Genomic DNA, 22,386 nt, shown 5'->3' with positions numbered 1-22,386 from the left:
TATGTAGGAAACAGGATTACTTTACATAATTTCCACAGTGATTCTATAGGAGTTAATGACACACATGCTGTGGTTAATTCACATCTTATTTTTGTTAAAAAGTAAATAAATAACGTGCACTCCAAGTGAGATCTTTATTCCACATAGGCATGTGCCATGCATGTTCTTTCTAACTGGGCTAGTTTTTTTCTCATGCCATGGGAGCAGGTGGCATGAAGCTGTTTTGATGAGGTTAAAAGGCTCCTCCCCTCTTTCCCCAAGCAGCAGCCTGAAGAACGTCAGCAGTAATTGTGTGCCTGGCTCTGCTGTGCAGAGAAAGGGTGGAGGCAAAATTGATATCAAATAAGGGTATCAAACTGAGATCTGAATGTTCCGTTTAAGTTGTTGCTCATTTTCATTAGCTATGCCAGGGGTGCGAAGCTTATGACTTAAACATCCTTGGGAGTAAGAACAGTTATTTTTGATGGATTCATATTTCTCTTCTCCATAAAGACTGAATTAGTGTTGTAGTGGCTATAAATGAAGGGGTTTCTTTATCCTCTTCTCATTTTATTATTTACTAATCAGACTTCAGCTCAGATAGATGAAAGAGAGAGGCTCTGTTGCCTAGATGTGAGGCCTTTAATGAGGATGAGAGACCCCAGGAGCCGAAATCTGAAGTAGAACGATGCTGCTTTTGGGTTTCTTGTCATTTCTTCAGTTGCTTCGCCTCCCTTTTCCAATGGGCCTAGTGAGCAGGAACTATCCAAGGTGCTAGAACGCTGGCAGCTTTGCCGTTCAATGCAGACGGATTGCAGAAACAGAGAAGAAAGATTACTGCTTATTTCAGAAGGTAGGTTCTTTGTTTCAGAATCCCTGATTAATCAGCAGCAGCATCAACAGACTAAGGCAGCTGGAGAGGAGAGAGAGAGAAGCAGGAAGGGAGGGAGTCAGGGGCAGGGAGGGAGGGGAGAGAGAGAATGAGAGAGAGAGGGCTGGTTGTCACGGGGGAGGGACGATGCCACAAGCTAGGCTGCTCCAAACCTTCTGTATGTAAGTGGCAATGAGAAAGAGCATCTTTTTGGCTGAAAGGAGACATGTAGAAAGGATGTTTCTGATTTTTTGTTTTCATTTATTTTTGCCTTCACAGAATATAATCAAATGAGGCACCTTAGCCAGCCTGGGTGATTGCTTCGAGTCTTATAATCATCTGTGTAGCAAAGTGGGTAAAATTATTCAATTTCTTCCTGCTGGACCTGGAAGGCGAGAGGCTGTGTGTTCATCCCCACCCATTAGCTATGCCCTCTTTTCTCTGAATGTCGATTTAAGGAAGCAAGCACCTGTCTTCTGCCACTGAATCTTTCTAGCAAACTTTAAAGGCCATTTTATCTGATAGAAAGAACATCAAGAATGCTCTGATCTCTAGTGATGAAGAATCTGGGAGTGGACACTTTTCCCATCCAGATCCAATGCACTTTAATTGAAGAAAAACTGAGCTGAACTACAAGTCTATTTCCTATGGTGCTGGATGACTCCTACAGAACTGCCCTGAGATCAGCCGCGAGAGAGGGCTCTGACAGACACAAGTCACCTTCTGAATATTGCACTTAGCTGTCCCTGGGGACTTAAAATTTTGGTATGTATCTCATTTTTCAGATTCTCTAAGCATGCTAATTGAATCCAGCACTAAATAGATCAAGCAATCTGGTTATAAGATGGAATGATTTTAGCTGGGGATACTTAATGCTGAAGTTTGCATGTCTTATTAGCTGGAGCAGAAAGAAAGCCACAGCAAAGGCATCCAAGGCTTTAATGAGCCTCAGGCTATTCTGTACCCTCTTAGCCACTTAGTTATATTACTGCAGAAATGGTTAAACCAGATCTTCATTGGTAAAATAAGCCATGTTGAATTATTAAAAGCATTGAAAATATTTTCCAGGGTATTAATTGGCATTCATGTGGTGCATGCTAGCTATTTATCTGCTATTTCATACCATAAATATTTTACAACAATGTCTTAGCACATTTGTTTCAGCCCAGTTTTGTGTTCTCAAGAAAGAAAGAAGAAAGAAAAGGCACAGAACCAAAACATAAAAATCCAAACTATCAGAATAGAGCAAAGCTGAAACTGCTTTTTCCTAACTGATAAGACATAAATTTCTTTGAGAAATATATATTTTAGGACCAATCAATACCAGGAAGATTACACTAGTCTCATCACAATAAATATTTGAGAACTTTAGGTGGACCCGTTTTACTTGGGACACATACTTATTTTGTTGGGGTGTCTCCATTCTAATTCTTCCAACTACTGGGAAATTTTAAATACAAGAAATGCAGATATTCCCTATCTGGAAGAACTAGTACATGAAATAATATTGTTCATTGTCATTAGGAAATCTTAAAGTTGTTTCAGTACCAAGAACTGGAATGTTATTCTAAATATAGTCCAAAAATAAGAGAACTCAAGAGAAGAGCTTCCACGATGTAGTTCTGGTCATTTTAACACGCAACAATTTATTACTGAGTAGTGTGGATTAATGACTGTAGAACACAAGTGGAAATTAACTTCTCTCTTAATAATTCACACTTCAGACAATGCTTCAACTTATTTTGTAGATAGTCAAGTGGTAAACAAATTAACATGAGAACATGTGAGCCACAAATGACAAAATTATTTCATTTTTCTGTGGAAAGTGCAACATGTTTGCCAACTCAGCAAAGGAGGGGACTCTGTGAAAGACATTACCGATTTAGAAAATCAGTGAATGCAGACCTGAGGGGGAAAAAATACTACAACTTCACAAGGAACTGCAGAGAAGCCCAAGGACTTGGAGCATTAGTAAAGTTTAGAAAGAGAAGTGTAAAAATCCTGGAGACAGGAAGGTTGGCTATTGTTTTTTTTTTTTTTTAAAGTAAGTCATAGCCTTCCAACCCAATTAGATGATTTCTATTGTTGCTCCAGTCAGCAATTTATTATACTGACTATATCTAGTTTGCAAATACTGCCTTGTAAGCGTCTGGAAACATCTGGCCAAAGGCTCCAAAAAGTACCTCAGCCATTGACATTTTGAGTGAGTCCCTAATATTAGTGAAATGTGCAGTCTTTTTAGAACATAGGCAAATAGTTCCATGACAGCCTGAAAGTTGGGGTGGGAGTGGATATCTGATTTACAATGCTTCTACGCTAACGTGATCAATGCCCGTGTTAACCATTTTGGGAAGAGAGATAGTAGAGAAAAACTCACTACAAAGTAATCTGCTTTCTGAGGAAAAAAAAAAAAAAGCAATCACTGTCTTTGTAGTCACTTCAACAAGCTCTCTTGGTTTTAACTCTAACATTTCCCATTTTGGGCAGAACAGCTGCATTTTGATGACAGTGGAATGAAAAATTAAGCGTGACCATTCGTGGGGTGGAGAGCAGGATTTCAAGCATAATCAAAGTGAAATTATAGGACTTATTTTTACACATTATAAGATTTGATCAGAAAAATAATTTTGACATGGTTTGCATGGGTTGTGGAGTGGAACCAGGCAATCTAGTCTGTTGATTTGGTCCTCCGTGAAGTCAGCAAATTTGATATTAATTTGCATATGTATTTTACATATGTATGTGAAGCCTGATTATTTAAATACCTATTTTTTCAAATTGATGTGAGTACATGCAAAAAATGTAAAAGATCTTTTTCTCCTGATGAACAAAAAATATAGTCAAAATTGCCATGAGAAACTTTTTTATTTGGATGAATAGATACTACTGGACAAAATAAGATTCTCTGTCTCAGAGAAGATGCAATGATTGGTGTGGGAGGGAAAATCAAATTGTAACAAGCCAAAATCAAATAGCTTCCTCACAGTGTTGAGACAGGTGTGGTTTGAAAACCTAAGAAACAAATAAGGGGTGGGGACTAGAAAAGTTTCCCATATGCATATAAAGTGAAAACCATTAACATGAAATCAAAGCAAAGTGTCTCAGGTTTCCACCATGAAACTTATCCCCTTCTACGTATTTTGTTTTTCTCAAATAACATAATAGCACAAAATAAACTTTATCTTATTCTGACTGTAACATCATATGGAGTTAAATGTGACCTAAAATTTAAGACATTTCTTACAGAACTTTAAGACTGGGGAGCAGTTCCCTCCCACACACATGTTTTTGATTCTACTACCCCTCAGTGTATGTGGAAAATATCTGGATAGGTAGAGTTTTCACAACTTTATGTCTTGGAAAATCAAGGTTTTAAATGGAGCACAGCTCCGTTTCAGAAATTCTGAGTAAACACCACAAGAAAGGAAAAAAGAAGCAGTCCTCCTAAGGGCCAGAGGACTAATTCACTGAGAGGATGCTGGTACGCTAGAACTCTGCTTTGGGTAAATGGTAATAAACGGCTCATAGGACGATTCTGCCAGAGAAGTCAGTGTACACGTCCACTGGAGCCATTTCTTACGGAGTCAGAGTGGTTGATGTCAAAATGCATGAAATTACACTACAGGAGGAATCTGTTCTGACTTTTAAGAAAAGAAAAATTATTTTACATGTATGAGAAGATGGCATACCTGATATTTATCTGACTCTTTTGGTGTATCTTAAAAAAAAAAAAAAGCCTATAGTTAATCAAAAGCCCTCTAGACTATGGGGGAACCCAACCTTGACACCATTTTTTAGAGCCACATTAAATATCCTCTTATATGGCTTCAAAATTTCAGCCATATAAGATTTGTTTCTTAATTTACAAAGGGAATAACCCATGTGAATGTATTAATATGATCTTAGCTAAAGTTTTTGCATGTACTTGCTTCTCAAAAATAGGCTTCCATTTTTTTTTTGGCTTGAACACTTAAATTCATAAAGTGTCTCATCTTGTTGGATTCCTTGCATGCAAGCAGTGGCTACAGAAAGAGAAAGGAACATTTTAAAATGTTTCCATGTACTGTGTTTGAATAGCCGTATGTATATTTTCTGCTCTGTTTATGTATGTAATGGATAGTTTCATTTCAGTGGAGATATTTGTAAAGAAATGTAATGTTACTTTCAGTTCTAGGCTCAACATTAGTAAGGTCAAGTGATGATGTTAAAAGAAAATAAAGAAATTATTAATTTGATGAAAAGATAAAATGTTTAATGGCATAAATATGACCTGAATCCCACCTGGTGCCTCTTAGCTGAGTAAAGTGAAATTTCAAATTCTGATAAGTATCACAATACTATACAAAGTAATCTTTACAAAGGGTGTGGTCAGTAGGAAATGACAAAAGTTAAAGAATAAAATAAAAGAAAGCTGAGCAATTAACCATTCAGTTTTATTTAATCCAACTTCTGTAGCTCGTTATTAGAATGGGCTGATTCTAAATACAGTGATCCAAAAATTGAATAAAAAGAGTGCCTTATAAATGAAGAATACAGCAGTACAAGAAAGGCATAAAGTGAATGCTTGAAGTTGTCTGTGGTTTGTATGGGAATTCTGATCTCCATTATTTTTAGATGCTTTCCCAGAAGAGTCCCTGACACAAATTTTAAATATTGACCACAACTTCCGAGAAAAAGAACATATACAAAAAAAATCTTGAGCTATTCGAATCAATGTTCTGCATTCCAAAGAAAACATATCTGCTTTGTGGGTGGACACCATGGATGCCAGCTTTCAACCACTGCGGAGGGGGGTAGGGTGCTAAAATTTCTAATTGGTTTTGAGCAAAAATGGCTGAAGACACATATTTCAAATAAAAGAGATGCCTGGGGAAATGCAAACTTTCCATTCAATTTCACAGGCTCTGTTAAAATATGCTAGGCAATGGTTTTGATCTACTGACTGATGTAGACTCATTAATTAATTAGTTGCAATACGGCTAAAGATGCTCCTGAAGGAAGTTGCCTGTTTGCTTCTTAACTATTTTCTTTTATGATGCCAACTTTAGGAATTAGGTGCTCAAAACAAGCCTTCATAAAATGTTTGCATATAGGATTGCCCTTCAAGGGCTAGAACTGAACTTGATTTAAATCCAACAATCAAAACACAGTCAAATTTTTAGTGATAACAAATATATCTGATTAAATATCTGTCTTAGCCATGAATACACATTTCTGAAAGGCTGATTTAAGATCACACTTGTCTGTGGGTTCTCCCTGCATGGGAATGGTAGCAGTTGTAAAGAGGTAGACACTTAATATGATTCACTTTTCTTAGGTGAGGCCATGAATCTGTTCATTCATAGTCCAGTTTTCTGAGAAATACCACTGGGCTTGTATGGGTGGCGTCTAAGTGTTTGCAAGATGGGATACATGTCTTGGTTCATATTCCCCAAAGCCTTTATTTTCTAGATGTGAAAAATGGGTGTGCATGGGTGCTCAGCTGTGTTGGACTCTCTGTGAACCTGTGGACTCTAGTCTGCCAGGCTCCTCAGTCCATGGGATTTTCCTGGCAAGATAGTGGACTGGGTTGTCATTTCCTTCTCCAGGGGATCTTCCCAACCCAGGGATTTTACCTGTGTTTCCTGTACGTCCTGCATTGCAGGTGGATTCTTTACCTGCTGAGCCATCAGGGAAGGAGCAGAATGGATAAGTACTTTTAAATGCTTTTGGTTAGTGAGCAAATCTATTAACCCTTTTCATGGCCTCTATTTGCATACTTTTGATTAAGGAAGTTGAACATTAAGCATTCTATTCTATTATGTTTCAAGTAAAACTATATTTATAGAAGAATTATTACAAAACCTTATCTTCACCACAGTTGAAAATTGTGAGAATCATCTAATGTTAATGACTAATAAATTTGGTCCCATATTGGGCATGCATTTTTAACTGAATCCTCACAATAGTGTAAGGAGGTAAATAATGATTTTTCAAATGTGGAGACTGAAACTTAAAGAGGTTAATTAACTTGCACAAAGTCATAGATCTAGGAGTGCTTTAGTTTAGGACTTTTAGGCTGTTGTGGTCAACAACTCCACTATATGTCCTTCAAGACTGACACCATTTCTCTCTACATTACAAACTACATTTTACACGTGGACAAAAAGGCAAAAGGGCTTCCCAGGTGGCCCTACTGGCAAATAATTCACCTGCCAATGCAGGAGACACAAGAGACATGGGCTCGATCCCTGGGTTGGGAAGATCCCCTGGAGAAGGAAATGGCAACTCATTCCAGTATTTTTGCCTGGAAAATTCCATGGGCAGAGGAGCCTGGTGGGCTATAGTCCATGGGGCCTCAAAGAGTCAGACATGATAGAACACTTAGCACTAAAAAGGCAAAAAAAGTATGATACTTAAATAGTGATACGGCCCGTCTATTTTTTTTACTTTTACTTTTGAAGACTACACATAACCATTGAAAAGTGTTCGTCATCAAAAATGCTGACCATCACCACGACAAACTAGTGAATGCCAACACTGCCAAGTGAATTAGTGCCCTTGTCACACTGCATTGCAATTACTTACTTATTGTGTTCTTTCACTGCTGAATGAATGTCTAGAGGGATACAATTTTGCCTTTATCACTGCCTAATGCATTATATTGGAGAAGGCGATGGCACCCCATTCTAGTACTCTTGCCTGGAAAATCCCATGGACAGAGGATCCTGGTAGGCTGCAGTCTGTGGGGTCGCGAAGAGCCAGACACGACTGAGCGACTTCACTTTCTCTTTTCACCCTCATGCATTGAAGAAGTAAATGGCAACCCACTCCAGTGTTCTTGCCTGGAGAATCCCAGGGACAGGGGAGCCTGGTGGGCTGCTGTCTATGGGGTCACACAGAGTTGGACACGACTGAAGTGATTTAGCAGCAGCAGCAATGCATAATATGGAGCTTCCTAGGTGGCGCTGCCGATGCAGGAGATGCAAGAGATGTGGGTTTGGGTCAGGAAGATCCCCTGGAGGAGGGCATGGCAACCCACTCTAGTATTCTTATCTGGAGAATCCAATGGACAGAGGAGCCTGGTGAGCTACCGTCCATAGCGTTGCACAGAGTTGGACGTGACTGAAGCAACTTAGCACGCGGCACAGTGTATAACATGTGCTCAAGAAATACTTGAATAAATGAATGATTGTAGAAACAAATATCCTCTAGAACTGGATGACTCAAGCATGTTCACCAACATCCAGTTTTCATTGCTCTGAAGTGTTACTAGATTTCACAGTTGATTTTCATCCCCCAAATTTTCATCTCAATTAAAAAACACCTTATAATAGGACTCTCCACAGTACACATATTTTACTATGTTATTATTTAATATTTTCTCAAAATAAACAAATTTGAACTCTAACCAAGTTGAAAGGCCACTTAGGGAGATAATTAATTTTCAGAGGTGCACAATTAATCTGGTTAATGTTTGGAATATATAACTCCATAAAGAATCGCAAGTGTCATCTGGATGGAGAGGAAAACTTAAGGGAAGAAATAAAAATCTTTGGATAATGCCTTACACGATGGGAAATAGACAGTTTTGCTCCAGGGCAGGGTAGGAGTGATCATCTTCCACCCTGAGGCATTCTCTCTAGAATCCTCGTAATACTGACTTGGCTTGCTTAGCTATGGTAGAAATAATTGCCATGAAGCTGTGCAGATCTTTTTTTATCGAAGCATACCTCTTGCTGAAATCCTTGGTAGAAGTGATTTCCCAATAATACTAATGCTTTAGCTCTTTGAGTATCATGTTGCATCCCCTCCCGCACAAATTACAATCATTCATAGCAGAATGTTTTTATTCCTATGTATGTTCACCACTTCTGATAGGATGATAATGAAATACAATTTGTCACATTAGGTGGTTGCAATTAGAAGTCCATTTCATTTACCAACCCATTACGGCTTAAAAGCAAATTAAACATAAGAAAACAAGATAACAGAAAACCATGAGTGGAAGAACAATTCATTGATCCTCTGGTTTCAACAATTTCTTACATGTTGAAGAATAAATCCTTAAATTTAGAGTGGGCTTCAAGTAACGTATGGATTGACTGGCAGCTGAAATGCTAATAAATTCTGATAAGAAGTGAAGTTTCCATAGCTACGATCCAGGTTATGAAACATGATTATTCTTGTAAAAAAATCACAATGGAAATAATTTGAAATGGTAAAAATGAAGGTCTAGGACTTCTACCTTAAAAAGCTCAGCGGATATTTAAAAAAAAATCTTTCTGAGACTGTTGAAGAAAGTAAAAGATGTAAAGGTGATTTATAATTTTTAAATTTGCCAACATTTTCTTTGCTATTAGCAAAGATTTGCTTTACCACGATGAATATGCAACTGAGAACAGTAAGCATTATTAAGCTCTAAGTGTAAAACATTTATTCTACATGTAATTAATTAAAATTCAGTTCTATTTTGATTGATACAAACACAATTTCTCTATCCTCTGGCTTCATTTATTTCTATGATTCTTTGGATACTTCTACTTCAAGCCATGCTGATTTCTATAGCCTGCTGGCTATCTATCTACCCATTCATCTATATATATTTTTTTACATGATTGTTCCTGTCAATAATATCAACAAGCTTTATTATGTATACACTTATTATTGTTGAACTCTGTGTGAAATTCTCTGTAGTCATCACCTCCCATAATCTTCATATCAGTAGGAGCTAAGCATTATTATTTCCATCATTTTATAGGTGAGTTTATAAAGTCCTATGTTTTTGTTTTGATTTGATTTTGGCTTTCAGAGTTCCTTTCTGTGGCTCAGGTTTTTAATCCTTCAAGTAGTAAGGATAATTAAAATTGCCATTGCTTGAATGACCAGAGTGGTAAGTATTAACATGGTTCTGGTGATCTATGGTTTTTGAGTTACAGTATGAAGCCATTTTGGAGAATAATGGAGGACCACAAAGAGATTATTTCTAAGCCAATTTATATTAGAAAAGTGCATTTCCTTGATAACTGCTCTATTTTGCATGAATTGTTCAGATTCATAAGTCTTAACTTTAAATTGCAAGGAAAACATACAATGAGAAAGTTCATTTCAAATTGTTACATTATTTTATTTGAAACTGAACAGAAAAGTTGTTATGGTGTTCAAAAAAGAAATAGAGCTTGGCTCTAATGTAGCTTATTGGCATATGAACACATTTTTGAGAAACAAAATCATGGCTGTTTACACAGTGTGGTGTATGCATGCTCAGTCGTGTCTGACCCTCTGCTACCCCATGGACTGTAGTTCACCAGGCTATTCTGTCCATGGGATTTCCCAGGCAAGAATACCAGAGTGGGTTGCCATTTCCTTCTCTAGGGGATCTTCCTAACCCATGGATTGAACCTGCATCTCCTGCATTGGCAGGAGGATTCTTTACCACTTGTGCTACCAGATAAGCCCATAACCTATGTTATTTTTCTCCCCAAATGTTTACACCTTCACATCACCCTTCAGTGCAAGAGCTTTGGCCATTGATTTGTTCATTTTGCCACTTTGAGGAAGTGTTTGCTACCCAGGCAAGATTCATTTAATATTTACTTTCAACATGCAACTGTGATTTCTAATGAGACATTTTCTCCAAGTCGATTCTACCATAGACACTGGAGTTTGGGGCTGATGAGACGTTAGGAGAATAAGCAACACCTTGCTTTTACCCGCATCTCTGATGAAAGTGAAATGTGCTCTCATCCCACAGGAAGTGTTCCTTTTCACATGAAATCCTCCAAGATGATGAGCTCCAATCCCGAGGAAGACCCTTTGGACACGTTTCTCCAGTACATTGAGGATATGGGGATGAAGGCCTATGATGGCTTGGTTATTCAGAATGCATCAGACATTGCTCGAGAGAACGATCGCTTGAGAAACGAGACAAACCTGGCCTACTTGAAAGAGAAGAATGAAAAACGCCGAAGACAGGAAGAAGCAATAAAACGGTAAGTATAAACAAAAGTGTCCTGAGTATTGTTCACTCCAGGGAGTCTGTGAGTCCTGCGAAGACTGTGATGTTGTCACCTGCTCAAGAAGGGGTTTGCCAAAGTTAAACTTGAAAAGACAAAGTGAAAATGTCTCCTCAACTGTAACAGAAAACAACCCACCTTAAGGACAGGAGCCTTGCCTTAGTTAACAAAAGTTGTTTACTTCTGTGTTATGATTATGGAGGCACAGATGGGATGAGGAAAAAATTCAGTTTCAAGTAAAAGTTCATACTGAATGATCTCTTGATAAAAGCTTAAGGGAACACACACTTATTTAATGTTTAATGAAAAATCCTCATCTTTAAAGGTCTTTGTATCATCCTTATCTTATAACAGAGTTCATCTTTCTATGAAAAGACTTGTCAATGATTAGACTTTTGTGAGTTTCTGAAGTGGAAGCTTCAGTGTGCGGTCTCTATGCAGAGTTCTGTGGCTATGACATCTCTTACCTGGTACTAAGTGCCCCAGGTTTGTTCAAATGAAATGACTTTTGTGCTTCAAAATCTACCTGCTACATGCAAATGAGCCTCAATTGCAGCCTCCAAACTGAGGCTACATTTTCCAGTGTATTGAGATCAAAAGAAGGATACACAACTTTTGATTTTTCCAAAAAAATGTTCAGCATTTTCTGAGTGTATATATTGTAAGAGTACAAGTAGAAATGTGTGTTTGATGGAGTCCTATTTATTCAATGAAGTACATTTATTAAGGGCAAAGAGACAGAATTCAGGAAATTAATCCATCAATTGCCTGGATAACTGAATGGTAATAGTAAGCTGTCTTGATAGTTGGTGGATTTTTCATCTAATCTGAAATTAATCCTTTTGCTTACTCTCTGTGAACACTATAATATGAAGGAAAAGAAAATATTCTTTTAAGGTGGACTATTCATTCTTATGAGCTTTCCTGGTGGCTCAGGTGGTAAAGAATCTGCCTTCAGTGCAAGAAACTGGGTTCAATCCCTGGGTCAGGAAAATCCCATGGCGAAGGAAATGTCTACCCACTTCATTACTCTTGCCTGGAGAATTCCAGGGACAGAGGAGCCTGGCAGGCTACAGTCCATGGTGTCACAAAGAGTTGGACATGACTGAGTCACACACACACACCCACACACACACACATTCATTCTTATAAAGAAGCAAAGTAAGGATGTACTACTCCAGTCATTTAATGACTGATGAGGAAGAAGAGGGAGAGAAACAGGGAGAGAGATTTGGAATCAAACATATAAAAAGAAATTTCATAGAGGATCATTGTGAAAGAGTGCAATCTTTTTCTCTGGACTATTAAAATGGAAATCCATTCTATTACCAAATATACAAATATTTATAAAATTGCTTCATAAACATGTTAATAATTGCATATGATTTTTGTAAGATGTTATTTATTTCTACCCAGTTTTAGTTCGGAGAAGGCAATGGCACCCCACTCCAGTACTCTTGCCTGGAAAATCCCATGGACGTAGGAGCCTGGTAGGCTGCAGTCCATGGAGTTGCTAAGAGTCGGACACGACTGAGGACTTCACTTTCACTTTTCACTTTCATGCATTGGAGAAGGAAATGGCAACCCACTCCAGTGTTCTTGCCTGGAGAATCCCAGGGATGGGGGAGCCTAGTGGGCTGCCGTCTATGGGTTTGCACAGAGTCAGACACGACTGAAGTGACTCAGTAGCAGCAGCAACAGTTTTAGTTGACATCACAGGCTCCTTTCTTACAATAAATATTTTTCTGCAAAGTACCTCTGATTTGCATATACCTCTGTATATGCAAAGTACATACAAACTTCTATATGTATATGAACATTTTAAATTATTTCTGTGAGTTTAACATTTCTGAAACTCAAAAAAGAAAACTCATGATTTTTAAAATAACTTCATATATAAAATCTAAAGTTTTCCAATTTTGCCATTAAAACTCATAAATTCATTATTTTCTCTAAGCATAGGGACAGAATTATTTGCTTAATTGTTCTATTAGACTACACAGAGCACCCACAGTGTGCTTATCACTGTAATATTAGATTCTGTGTTTCATCAACAACCTTCAGAAAGTTTCTATCTAAAGATCTAAGACAGCGAAAATGACTCATTCTTAGGTGGTAAAGTGTTCAAAGAGGCATAATTCCAAGAAGTCTATAGTTCAGGGAACAGGGACAGGAATTTAGGTAAGTGACTGTGCAGTTCTTAGAACAGAATCTTAAGCCAAATTATTGCTCAATAATTACTGGGTCGAAAAGTTCGTATGGGTTTTTCCATAATGTCTTATGGAAAAAACCTGAATGCAGTTTTTGGGCCATCCCAATAACTTGCTGCCAAATATATTCATTGATTGGTAAAATATTTATTGGAATTTTACTGAATGCCAGGAAATGTTCTGGGCTTTTATGTGCGTGTGCTAAATCACTTCAGTCATTTCTGACTCTTTGTGACTCCATCGACTGAAGCCCACCAGACTCCTCTGTCTATGGGATTCTCCAGGCAAAAATACTGGCGTGGGTTGCCGTGACTTTCTCCAGGGGGTCTTCCCAACCCAGTGATCGAACCTGCATCTCTTACGTCTCCTGAATTGACAGGCAGATTCTTTACTACAGGCGCCACCTGGGAAGCCCTAAGCTTTTGTGAAATGTCAATAAACAGAACAAAGTTCCTGGTTATAAAAGACTACATTCTGAAAGGAGGGTAAAGAAGAGGCAACATGAAAGATATGTTTAAATAAATGTATACGACAGGTGGTAACAGTTTTTCACACTGTAAAACAAGCCAAGATGAGGAAGATAAGAATAGACTCCAGGGAAGAACTCTGAGATCCTGCAACATCTGAGCAGGAGTATGAGACATTGGGAGCCTGTTGCTGGAGAAATGAACCACATATGGCTATCTATGGGAAGAGGATTCTGGGCAGAGAAAACAGTTTGGTGTGTTCCAAGGGTAAGGTGTCCTGTTGTGACCGAGCAAATACTGAGGTTGGGGGACAAGTTCAGACTGGTAGTGGACCATCAGGTAATACAAAGCCTTATAAACACTTACGTTTTACTCTGATGGAAGAAAGACTACAGATTTTTGCGCATAGGTATGATGTGCTCTAACTGATCATCCCACAGTGATTACTATGGTTTCCATGGGTTGAATAGATGGATGGGGTATACCTGGATGCAGGGAATTCAGAGAGAAAGTTTTGCAGTGATTCATGTGAGAGATGGTGGTAGTTTGGAGTAGGGTGATACTAGCAGAGGTGGTATAAAGTATTAAGATTATGGGCTCCATTAGAACTTTCTAACTGATGAGATGTAGAAATAGAATAAAAGAAAGGAACTGAAGATGATTCTCAAGTGTGTTTTGTTGGTGTTCTGGGTTCTGTTGTTATGTGTTGGTTTTATCTGAGACAACTAGAAGAATGATGCTTACAGTTAATGAAATGCTGAAGATTTGAAGACAAGTAAGTTTAGGTTGAATGGTGGGGGAATGGAAGTTCAGCTTTCATCGCCAATGTTGGCAGTCCTTTTAGATATTCAAATGGAGAATTCTGGATGGGCAATTGGATCCAGGATTCATGGTAGAGATCAAAGTTGGGGATGTTAATATGAGAGTCATAGATATTGCAGTCAAGAGTCTAGTTAAGAAGCCCTAGGACCTAAAATTAGATAGAAAGAATAAAAGCAACCAGGACAGTTCCTTGGGGCATATATTTGCTTACATAACAGGAACAGTAGAAGAATCCAGTAAGAAGAGGTAGTGAGATAAGAGAACCACCAAAGTGGGTGTTGCATCAGAGTGAAACTACAAAAGGGATAAAGAACAGAGATTTTACTGGTGTGTCAAATATATTGAAGCCTGAGGATTGAACAATGCTTTTTACCACATTGCTGTTGACAAGAAAAGTTTTGCTGGCGGTCTGGGGACAAAACCCAATGGTGTTATGTTCATGAGAGGATACGAAAAAGAGGAATTGAAACAAGGAAGAAAATGTGTGCGTGTTAATTGCTTAGCCATGTCCAACTTTGTAACCCCATGGACTGTAGTCCTCCAGGCTCCTCTGTCCATGGGATTCTCCAAGCAAGAATACTGGAGTGGGTTGCCAGTTCTTCTCCAGGGAATTTGCCTGACCCAGGGATCGAAGCCAGGTCGCCCACACTTAAGGAAGAAAATAATAGAAAATTATTGTAGGGATTTTTGAGGTTAAATAAAATTCACACATATGGAGAGTAGTTGAAGGAGGAAGAGAAGTTTATGGTGTTCTGTTTTCCTGTTTTATTTTTTCCTTTAAGAAGAGAGAAAGCTAGCTTATTTGAAATGCTGATATAAATGATTACAATAGAAAGGGAAATGTTAATGACTTGGGAGAGGGAAGGAAAAATTACTGTGATTATGTCCTTGAGTAGGTGGGAAGGGATGGGATCTCAAGTGTTTCAGATTGGAGCACAGACTGCTCAGCCGCAATGTATGGGTCACGGAATGATGAATGAATGGATGACTACTCCTGCGTGAAGCGGCCCCAAACCTGGCTCCTCACGCATCGTTTTATTATTGTACCGTAGCCGTCACACGTGCTAGGAATAGGAAGATGTAGTATGTCTCTTGCTATCAACTCTTATCTACTCTCTCCTACACTCTGTCATCAAATATTTTCTGGAGTTCAAACTTAAAATGTAAATATTTTTGGAAGGAGCAAAACACTAGTAAAATCTCCTAAATTTGGAAACCTTTCAGATGACGTTCTTTTTTCATTTGTTTTGTTTTTTGTTGGAGTACAGTTGATTTACAATGTTTCAGGTCCTCAGCAAAGTGATTAAGATATATATGCATGCATACTAAGTTGGTTCAGTCGTGTCTGACCCTTTGAGACCCCGTGGACTGCAGCCTGCTAGGCTCCTCTGTCAGTGGGATTCTCCAGGCAAGAATACTGGAGTGGGTTGTGAGAGCGTGAGAAGGCGTGCAAGGGTGTGCAAGGATCTTTCTGACTCAGGGATCGAAACTGCATCTCTCTTATGTCTCCTGCATTGGCAGGAAAGTTCTTTATCACTAGTGCCCCCTTATATACCTATATTAGGGTATAATATAATATAATATATATAATATTTATATATTACATAAAAATATATATATAATATTCAGATTCTTTTCTATTTTAGGTTATCACAAGATATTGAGTGTATAGTGATATACTGTGATATACAGGAGGTCCTTGTTGTTTATCTATTTTATATATAATAGTGTATGCATTTTAATCCCAAATTCCTAATCCGAAATCTCCTCCTTTCCCCTTTGATAAGTATGTTTGTTTTCTACGTATGTGAGTTTATTTCTGTTTTGTAAATGAAGTTCATTGGTATCACTTTTTATATTCCATATATAAGCAATGTCATATAATATCTGTCTTTTTCTGTCTGATTTTCTTAGTATGATAGTCTCTAGGTCCATCCATATTGCTCAGATGGCTTTGTTTTATAAAAGCAGGGCTCATGAGAGTGTGCAGGAGATCTGGCTTCAATCCCTGGGTCGGGAAGATCCCCTGGGGAAGGAAAATCCACTCCAGTATTCTTGCCTGGAGAATTCCATAGACAGAGGAGCCTGGTGGGCTACAGTGCAGGGGGTTGCAAAGAGTTGGACACAACTGAGGGACTAACACACATATGTGCAGTGTGAGGACATACATAGAAGTTTCTGGATGATGCAAAGGGAGGAACTGGAGAATCAAGAAAGGAGCCAGAAAAGTCATGACTGGGCAGGAAGGAGGAGGTTCAAGGCCTCCTTGTCTTTGGGATGGGGTTCTCAAATTATTCCATCTCAGTATCTACTGAAATGTTCAAATTCAATTTATATTGTTTGTATGGGGACCAGTGTTCTGGGATTCTGACAATTAAAGGATATAATAAAATTTAAATATTATATAGAATATTCTCATAGTACATTTTTAGAGTTGCTTTAACTTTGTTAATAGGAAGTTCATTTTTGTGTGTGTGTGTGTTCTATTTTTTATTTTATTTTATTTTTAAACTTTACAATATTGTATTGGTTTTGCCATATATCAACATGAATCCGCCACAGGTTTACACGTGTTCCCCATCCTGAACCCTCCTCCCTCCTCCCTCCCTGTACCATCCCTCTGGGTCGTCCCAGTGTACCAGCCCCAATCGTATCGTGCATCCAGTATCGTGCATCGAACCTGGACTGGCGACTTGTTTCATATATGATATTATACATGTTTCAATGCCATTTTCCCAAATCATCCCACCCTCTCCCTCTCCCACAGAGTCCAAAAGACTGTTCTATATGTCAGTGTCTCTTTTGCTGTCTCGTATACAGGGTTATTGTTACCATCTTTCTAAATTCCATATATATGCGTTAGTATACTATATTGGTGTTTTTCTTTCTGACTGACTTCACTCTGTATAATAGGCTCCAGTTTCATCCACCTCATTAGAACTGATTCAAATGTATTCTTTTTAATGACTGAGTCTACAAGCAATAAATGCTGGAGAGGGTGTGGAGAAAAGGGAACCCTCTTACACTGTTGGTGGGAATGCAAACTAGTACAGCCACTATGGAGAACAGTGTGGAGATTCCTTTAAAAGCTGGAAATAGAACTGCCTTATGACCCAGGAAGTTCATTTTTAAAATTTTTGAAAGCTCCTTAGCAAGATTCTGGTCACACAGGCATTTTGAGGTTGCAGAGATGGTGACCAAGGCAGAATGTTCATATCTAAATTTCACACATATTTAATACTTTTAACATGCAATTTATGTCATTGTATATAAGATTCAACGTGATATTAATGAACAGTCTAATCAATTAAAATTCTTTGTCATATCTGCTGAATGCTCGCTTTAATATATACTATGATTTAATGTAAATGCTGAAAATCTAAAGATGAGGCATGTTTGACCTTGAAAAGGCATTGATGATAATTCTCTGTGAAATATGCCAGTTGCAATTTCAGAAATGTGCAGACTGCCAGGGATTGCTTAAAAAATGGAAATAGGATTTCATGTGATTGACCTTCTAGATCACATATGTGCTGAAATGCCTTTTGTGTTGAAGCTGGGAAGCTTAAAACACTGAGCTCTTAGGAAAAAATCTCCTCATCACATTCTCAGTGTTCCAAGTCACTTGGGCTTTCTGAGCCCAATTACTTATTTTTAAACTAAGTTGAGCCCATTTTTTGCTACTAACTTCCTTATATTTTCACTTCCATTTCCCAAATGGGATTTCACTGAGAAGTCTTATTGGATAGAAAATTTTAAATAAATAAAAAGTGATACTCAGTACTTAAGAGCTCCGAATAACATTTGGTGGGAAAGAGAAAGACTCAAAAGGTGAAAACCTAATGAATAATGAAAAAATATTTCAGTAGCTCATTATTTCTGCTATGTTAAAATTCTGATGGTTTTCTGCAGGCATTGTTAAATGAGATTTATTTTTTATTAAAAAAAAACTATCAGAAAAACAAACATGCACAACCTATCATTTCAAACTAGTGAGATCACCTGAGATAGGTTAGAAAACCCTAGTTTGTTACACATGTAACACATGAAGAGAGGTGTTTAAGACACAAGGATAATAGATATATTGAACCATTGACACACATAGGCACTAGTTAGTAAGGGGAGGCAACTGACAAATGAGAACAGGCTGGTTACAGACAACATGTAAGGCAGTACTTATGTGTACCTATTAATATAAGATCTCCTTTGAAGATTCACTCTTTACCCGTAACATCAAGAAGAGCAATAAAAAGATCATTTGGTAAACCCAGTGATGCATGCTTAGGCTTGAGGCTCCTCTCTTCATGTGAATTTTTTCTATCTGGATTCTGGAATTCATTCTTGCATTGTCTCATTTTACTATTAGTAAAATGATTAGTATTTTGAAAACAATATAAGACATATCCTTTATTTTAAAAAAGCTACTGGAAAATGTGTTCCCAGTACATATCTTTCTAAGTACGTTTTCTATTAAAGAAAGGGGTTGAATATTTTGTTCTAATAAAACAAATGCTACATTAGTGAAATTCCCCCTAACATTGCAAGTCTGGAAGACAGCTCTCGATTTTAGCAAAGTGGTTCTGACACCAAGGACTACTTAGGCTGATTAGGAATGTCTCTATTCCCTATGGATGCCCTCAAGGGATCTATATGAGGTTATATTTCCTCTTTAAAAGTGACAGACAGAAACAGAATTAGATTAGTTACAGCTCCTTTAAAAAGATACATGCAATTGTATATTAAGATATATACTTGGAAGCCATTTATATTTGAAGATTTCAGTATCTCTGTTAGTCAAAAAAAACAAAGGGCCAGGAAGGTTCATCCTTTAGACAATTGAGAAAAAATAACTAAAAATAAAATTAAAGAAAATATTTGCTTCCTATTTATTAAAGCATGTCTACTTAGAAAGCAAATGACTGTTATACCAAAATTTAGAATTGGTTGCTATTTGAAATGATTACCCAAAGACATAATTACATTGAGAGCTCTTATTAGAGAAATGTTAGCAGTTACATAAATCCTCTTTAGATTGTTATGGCTTCTGGAATCATACTCGTGATTTGAGGCAGAAGACTTTATGGAAATAGGGAGCATTTACTGAAGAGCATTTGAGTGAAAGAAATATCCCTTCAGTGCAATGTGAATAGTCAGTCACGGATAGGTAATCTTATTAGATCTGACTTAATTGCAGGTATGTGGAAAAATGAAATGCCCCGTTTATGCATGAAAATGGATGTTCACTTTGTCAGGTGAAGTGGGGACAGTTAAATGAACCAGAATTCAAAAACACGACCACCTCAACTTTTAGGAATACTCTACTGCTAGCCTTAGAAATGACTGTACAGCCAGCTCTAGCTCCAATGCTTAGGGCATAGGAAACAAACCCCCAAAGCCTTCAGCCATATTCGTCTATCTAGAACAAAACCCAAATCTGCAGCGTGTCAGGGTCGTGCTGGAATGAATCAGCTGATCTGATCTGATGTGAATTTCTGACCTAATTTTGCTGTAGGACTCAGGGCTTAGGCAGAGAAAACAAGGTTAATGTGTTGATAAGGGGATGAGATTAAACAGCGGACAGTATCTTAATAACCCTTTCTAATTTCAGCTTCCTCTTGTGTTTGTGATTAATTCCAATCACTTTTCTATTAATCATTTCAGAGGACCACAAGCTGCTTTATTTTTTTTTAATTGTTGTTAAAATTGTGCATCCAGATTTCTTTATTCAAAGTTTAAACAAGATATCTAGACATTGGAGTAATTTTTATCATAATACAAATTCATGTGGATGTTTTAAATTCATAGGACCCTACGATTAGAAGAGAGAATTCAGTAATTTGCCTTGTCCATCCCTCACTGCTCTTTATTGAGCCAGAAGCCAAATCTACAAGGGTGATCCTAAATAAATTGATTTATTAAAAATGTTCTATATTTCCAGTGCTGGAAGGGAAAGTTAATATTAATGAGCATGTATCTAAGGACACCACTTATGCTCATTAATATTAACTTTCCCCATTTAGCCTAAGGACTAAATTTGTCCATTTTGGTTGTTGTACCAGTTCACTTTATAAGTCAGAATGGTGTCTGACTGCTGGCCTCCTGTTTTCAGTAAGGGTCGTCGCAGTCCTAAGAGGATTTATACTAACATCAGTATTCATCTTTTACAATTCATATTGCATCCATATTTGTAAAGGAGGTGATTGTAGGTTTTCACTCTGTCACCTGTGGGGGCACTTAGAGGTCCCATTAAGAGGGACCTTTAATGGCTCAGGTTAAGGTAAGACTTTATTCTTATGTACCTTTTGGAGAGTATTTATCCCTCTGGTTGTTGCAACTTTACTTACATCTGGGACCTAGCGTTGACTTCACGTTTTAGGAAGCTCAGTGTCTGTTCTATATCTGAAATAAATAGACAGATGTTGGCAAGAGGAGGGGCTTTTTAGAACACAATCCCATGTGCGACTGTCAGTCAGCCTGAGAATTAAGCTCTTATGTGGAGGATACCACGGCAAAGAATGGACCTTTCAAATATCCATACCTACGGCTACCTGAATCATTGAAAAGAAACCCATTGGAAAGTATAAGGTAATCTTTTTTTTTTCAAAAGCAGTGTTAAATATTTAGAGATGGTTATAGATTAATGGGGCAATAGTTTTTAGTTTAAGGCTGTTTCTTTATACTCTTCAGGCTATCAGAGGATATTCTCAATCTTTAAGTAAACATAGCCTTTGGAAAAGGTTCAAAAATCCAGACAAGGAAAAGAAATTATTATGGAGCTAGGGTATGAGTCAGGGGACTTTCATAACTACTAAAAATGCAATATAGCTTAGAGAACATGTCTAATGTAACAAATGAAACAGCTAGAGCATAGGCTGAGCATGCTAATAAAATAGCTCCAAGGCTTCTGTCCAACTTTGACATAGCCTGAAAGAAAACATCTTCATTATAAATGTATGGGTCACCTTGAAATTAATTTTAATCATGCACTGATAGAAGGAAAATCAAGCTCCTCTCCCAAAATGAATCTCTGCTTGAAACACATGCCTCTGGAGAAAAGTTATTCTGAATAACAGTCATATTTGGAAGTACAGGACAGAATATTCATAGCCATGCTACAATATGAATATAACTAGCCTGCCAGGAAGCAGAGGGAACAATATTTTTTAAGAAAAGCACTTTCATTAAGAGGCACAAGGAAGCTGTTTTAAAGATAAAAACACCAGCATTTAAAATCCATTATTTTAATTAGTAAATTGCATTTTAGTCTCTGATTTGGGACTAAGTATACCACTCAGCATATCCTGATGTTTGAATAAAAAATGAAGTGGCTCAGCAGTGAAGAAGAGCTTTACCAAGAAGACTTGATAATTTTCTATCAGGGTGGCATTTATATGTGCTGTGCAGTATTTTGTTTCTATATAAAGTTTTTCATTAAGCATTTACTGAATGTCTATCACAACTCAGGTATAGTTCTAGGTGCTTGGGATAAAGCAGTGAACAAAGAGTTTAAAAAAAAAAAAAAAAGCTTGTCCTCGTAGGATTTACAATCTGGTGTGTTGGGTGAGGGAGGCAGACAGTAAACAAGTGGAGAGTAAGTTCAAATTTGATGAGTGATGTGGAAAAAATGAAATAAGGACATGGAAACCAAGGATGTGGATGAAGAGGGCAGGGTACATAGATGGTCAGGAAAAGGCTCACTATGGATGTCACGCTATGGATGTCACTGACCACGAAGGTCACTGTCACTCAGTGGAGATGAGAGGAGGATTTGCTGCAGGGTTTGGGAAGAAAGAATGCCATAATCTGACTCCCAAATAGAGAGGAGGATCATTCTGGCTGCTCTGTGGGGCAGGAGCATCAGTTGGGAGGCTGTAAAAACCATCCCGAGGAGGACAGAGGGTGGCGTGGACCAGAACAGCAGCACTGGACAGGGGGAAGAAGTGGTGGGATTGGAGGTGAATTTTGAGGGTAGAGTTGCTGAAGTTTGGCGATGTCGATTGGCTGTGGGGTGTAAAAGCAAGAGAAAGGATGACATTCCCATT

General features: G+C 37.9%; 1 protein-coding gene across 1 annotated transcript in view; it reads left to right on the top strand.

Moving 5' to 3' along the window:
• The first annotated feature begins 10,600 nt into the window (after window positions 1–10,600).
• Window positions 10,601–22,386, top strand: part of NYAP2 (neuronal tyrosine-phosphorylated phosphoinositide-3-kinase adaptor 2) — a 307,287-nt gene continuing 295,501 nt past the window's right edge. Inside the window, exon 1 of the mRNA XM_070379977.1 lies at window positions 10,601–10,821. Within this exon, the coding sequence (XP_070236078.1) occupies window positions 10,601–10,821 (221 nt within the window). The remainder of the gene's footprint in view (window positions 10,822–22,386) is intronic.

The sequence above is a fragment of the Bos mutus genome, chromosome 2 (assembly GCF_027580195.1).
Source record: "Bos mutus isolate GX-2022 chromosome 2, NWIPB_WYAK_1.1, whole genome shotgun sequence".
Classification (NCBI taxonomy): Eukaryota; Metazoa; Chordata; class Mammalia; order Artiodactyla; family Bovidae; genus Bos; species Bos mutus.
The sequence above is the reverse complement of the archived record's forward strand: the minus strand, read 5'-3'. Positions and strand labels throughout refer to the sequence as shown.